Source organism: Trichoderma breve, chromosome 3 (assembly GCF_028502605.1).
Source record: "Trichoderma breve strain T069 chromosome 3, whole genome shotgun sequence".
NCBI lineage: Eukaryota > Fungi > Ascomycota > Sordariomycetes > Hypocreales > Hypocreaceae > Trichoderma > Trichoderma breve.
Window position 1 is genome coordinate 2593292 of NC_079234.1, and position 2763 is coordinate 2596054.

The 2763-nt window shown below is 53.8% G+C and overlaps 1 protein-coding gene across 1 annotated transcript; it reads right to left on the reverse strand.

Annotated features, from left to right (window-relative positions):
• Positions 1-276: 276 nt before the first annotated feature.
• Positions 277-2340, reverse strand: T069G_05205 (sugar transporter domain-containing protein; the record flags this gene model as incomplete). Its single annotated transcript, XM_056172415.1, has 2 exons — positions 277-1758; positions 1834-2340. The coding sequence occupies 2 exons, from the start codon at positions 2338-2340 to the stop codon at positions 277-279; spliced, it is 1989 nt and encodes a 662-aa protein (XP_056029273.1).
• Between the last annotated feature and the right edge of the window lie 423 nt (positions 2341-2763).

Here is a 2763-nt window from a genome sequence, read left to right on the forward strand (position 1 = left end):
CTGCTTAAACATCATATCCTCTAGATAGGGAACAACTTTTTCATCAGGGAATCTCATAAAATCCAAAAACGAGAGTCTTCTCTCAGCGTCCCTCTACTTCCATAAACCGGATATCAGGTATAACAAAAAAAGAAAAGAGAGTAGATCTCCACCCTCCAAAGCCAACTCCACTTGTGCAGATTACGCGTTAAAATAAAAATGTAGTAAAAAGATATATAGAACAATAGTCTTTCGGAGAGAGATGTGTGTAGAAAATTGGAAAATTGGTTGCCGACTTTACTCGGAAGAAGCCTCATCGCTGACGGTCTTCTCATTCAGGATACCACCGTTGGAGCGGGCAGCGGGGCTGGAGCGCTTGAAGAAGGCGTGAATCTCAGGAGAGAACTCGCCATCATCAGGCATGCCACTGTGGTCAGCCTCGGTCTCCTTGGGTCCACGAGCAGCCTGGACAGCCTCCCACTCGGCGCGCATGTCCTCAACCTTCGCCTTCCAGTCCGCCTGGGGATCATAGGTCTTGCTAATGCCACGGAATCTCTCCCAGAGGGACAGGTGGTGGGGGTGGACGGCAACTCCATGGTACTGGTCAGCCTTGCCGTCACGGATGTAGCGCCATCGTCGCTCCTGCTCCTTGAGGTCGAGACCGGTGGTGTCGGGGAGGAAAAGCCAGGTCAGGAACATGCCAGCAAGGCCGAACCATGGGACGACGTAGAATCGGGTCTGGATGTCGATGTAGTTGTACAGAATCGAAGCGAGCAGAGCACCAGCCTTTCCGAGACAGGCAGAGAAACCGTGGGCAGTAGCTCGGATGGGGGTGGGGAAAACCTCACCAGCAATGAGGAAAGTGACAGAGTTGGGGCCGAACTGGTTGAAGAAGGAGGACAGGAAGTACATAGCCTGGAAAGCGTGGATACCCTGGGGGCTGGTGTAGTACTCGTACTTGAACGCGGGGATGACGAACATGAGGAAGCACATGAGGAAACCAATCTGCTGCATCCACTTACGGCCATAGAGCTTGTTGTCGATGAGGAAAGTCGCGCAGTAGTAACCAGCCAGGGAGACGACAATGTTGACCAAGCTCCAAGACCAGGTGGTCAGGAGGGAGTTGGGGTTGTCGGAGATGACCTTGATGAACTGGCCCTGGAAGAGCTTGTTGCCGTAGAAGAAGACGTCGTTGCAGAACCAGGTACCGGCAGTGGCGAGCAGACGGCCACCGAAGTGAGTAAAGCAGGACTTGAGGGCGGTAACATCGTAACCGGTGACACTGGTGCGGCTCTTGGCTTCGGCGAGCTGCTTGGAGGCGTTGGGCATCTTCCAAGTTCTGTAGTAGACGAGCCACAGAGTGCCAATGGCAGGGAAGGCGAAGGACAGACGGAAGGTGAACTGAGCAGCCTCCTTGGTGTAAGGGGGGCCGCCCTTGCCGTGGTTGAAGATGACGAGCAGGACAATGAGCAGAACCTGGTTGACAAACTGGCCCCAACCTTGCATCAGGAAAGCCATGGTGACACGGCGACCACGGTGCAGACGATCCTCCTTGGTGGAGAGCTTGCCGGCAGTGACAGCGCTCTCGAGGGAAGAAGTGGCAGTGATGGGATATTCACCACCGACACCGAGAGAGTAGAAGAACAGCGACCAGGCGTAGCAAATAACCCAGCCCTGGAGAGTGTTACCCCAGCTGGCAGTGAGCATGAGGAGACCGATGAACATGATGATGGCATCTTGAATGAGACCCCAGCGACGGCCAATCCAATCACCAATAACCTGTACAGAGAGAACTCGTTAGCGTCATGCGTCTTTTTGGTGTTCTAATTTGGCTAGTTTGCAGAGAGCACTTACACCAACAATGACCTGACCAATCATGATACCGACAACTTCCAGATAAGTGACAGCGGCAATCCAGTTGGGGTCGCAAACGGTAGGCTTGGAACCCCAGCACTCGGGCCAGACCTGGCTGAAGAGAGGAGACAGGTTACCGATAGAGAAGAGAACGTAGCCTTCCAGACCAAGACCGGCACCAGGAATGACGGCATGGCGGAAATACCAAGAGACGGGAGACAGAGGATCCTTCTTGATCATTGACCAGATGGTGCTCAGCTCCTCGCTGGCGGCCTGTCGGTCGACGGCAGAGACGAACTTGACACGCTCGCCAAAGGGCAGATCGGCCCAGTAGGTGCCGTCGGGAGTGTAGCTGTCATCGGGACGGGTGACATGGCTGAAAACACGGCGCTCGTCCTCATCGAGAGGGTAATCATCACGGTCGTCGCCATCCCCATGGGGGCCGTGGGGGATGGGAATTTCACCAGGGACCAGGCCGCCGAGGTGGTGGTGCTCCTGGCTGGCCATTGTAACGGATATACTAATGCAACCGACTTATGCAGTGCACAGTAACTGAATGATCAGAAAATTGTTCTGATCTCGTTTCCCACAAAGCAATCTGATTGGAGGAGGGGCCCAAGATTGCGGGGAGAAAGTCCGAGAATAGAGAGGGAGGGACAAAACCCTAGCAACAAATAAGGTTGGGGGGTTGCTTCGACCGCGGCCACCACACCAAGAGATGAAGATGGGGATGAAGAGAAGAAGAGAGGGAACGAGGGAAGAAAGATTGACGGGACGCAAATGCTTTATTTGTGTGTCGAAGTCGCAGTCGCCATGCGCTTTGTCACCCTTGATAGAAGTGCATCAGCTTGGGTGCAAGCTAAAGACCCGCGAAAGGCAGTATTTTAGAAAGAAATTCAACATCCGCCATGAGATTCACGGTTTAAGCCG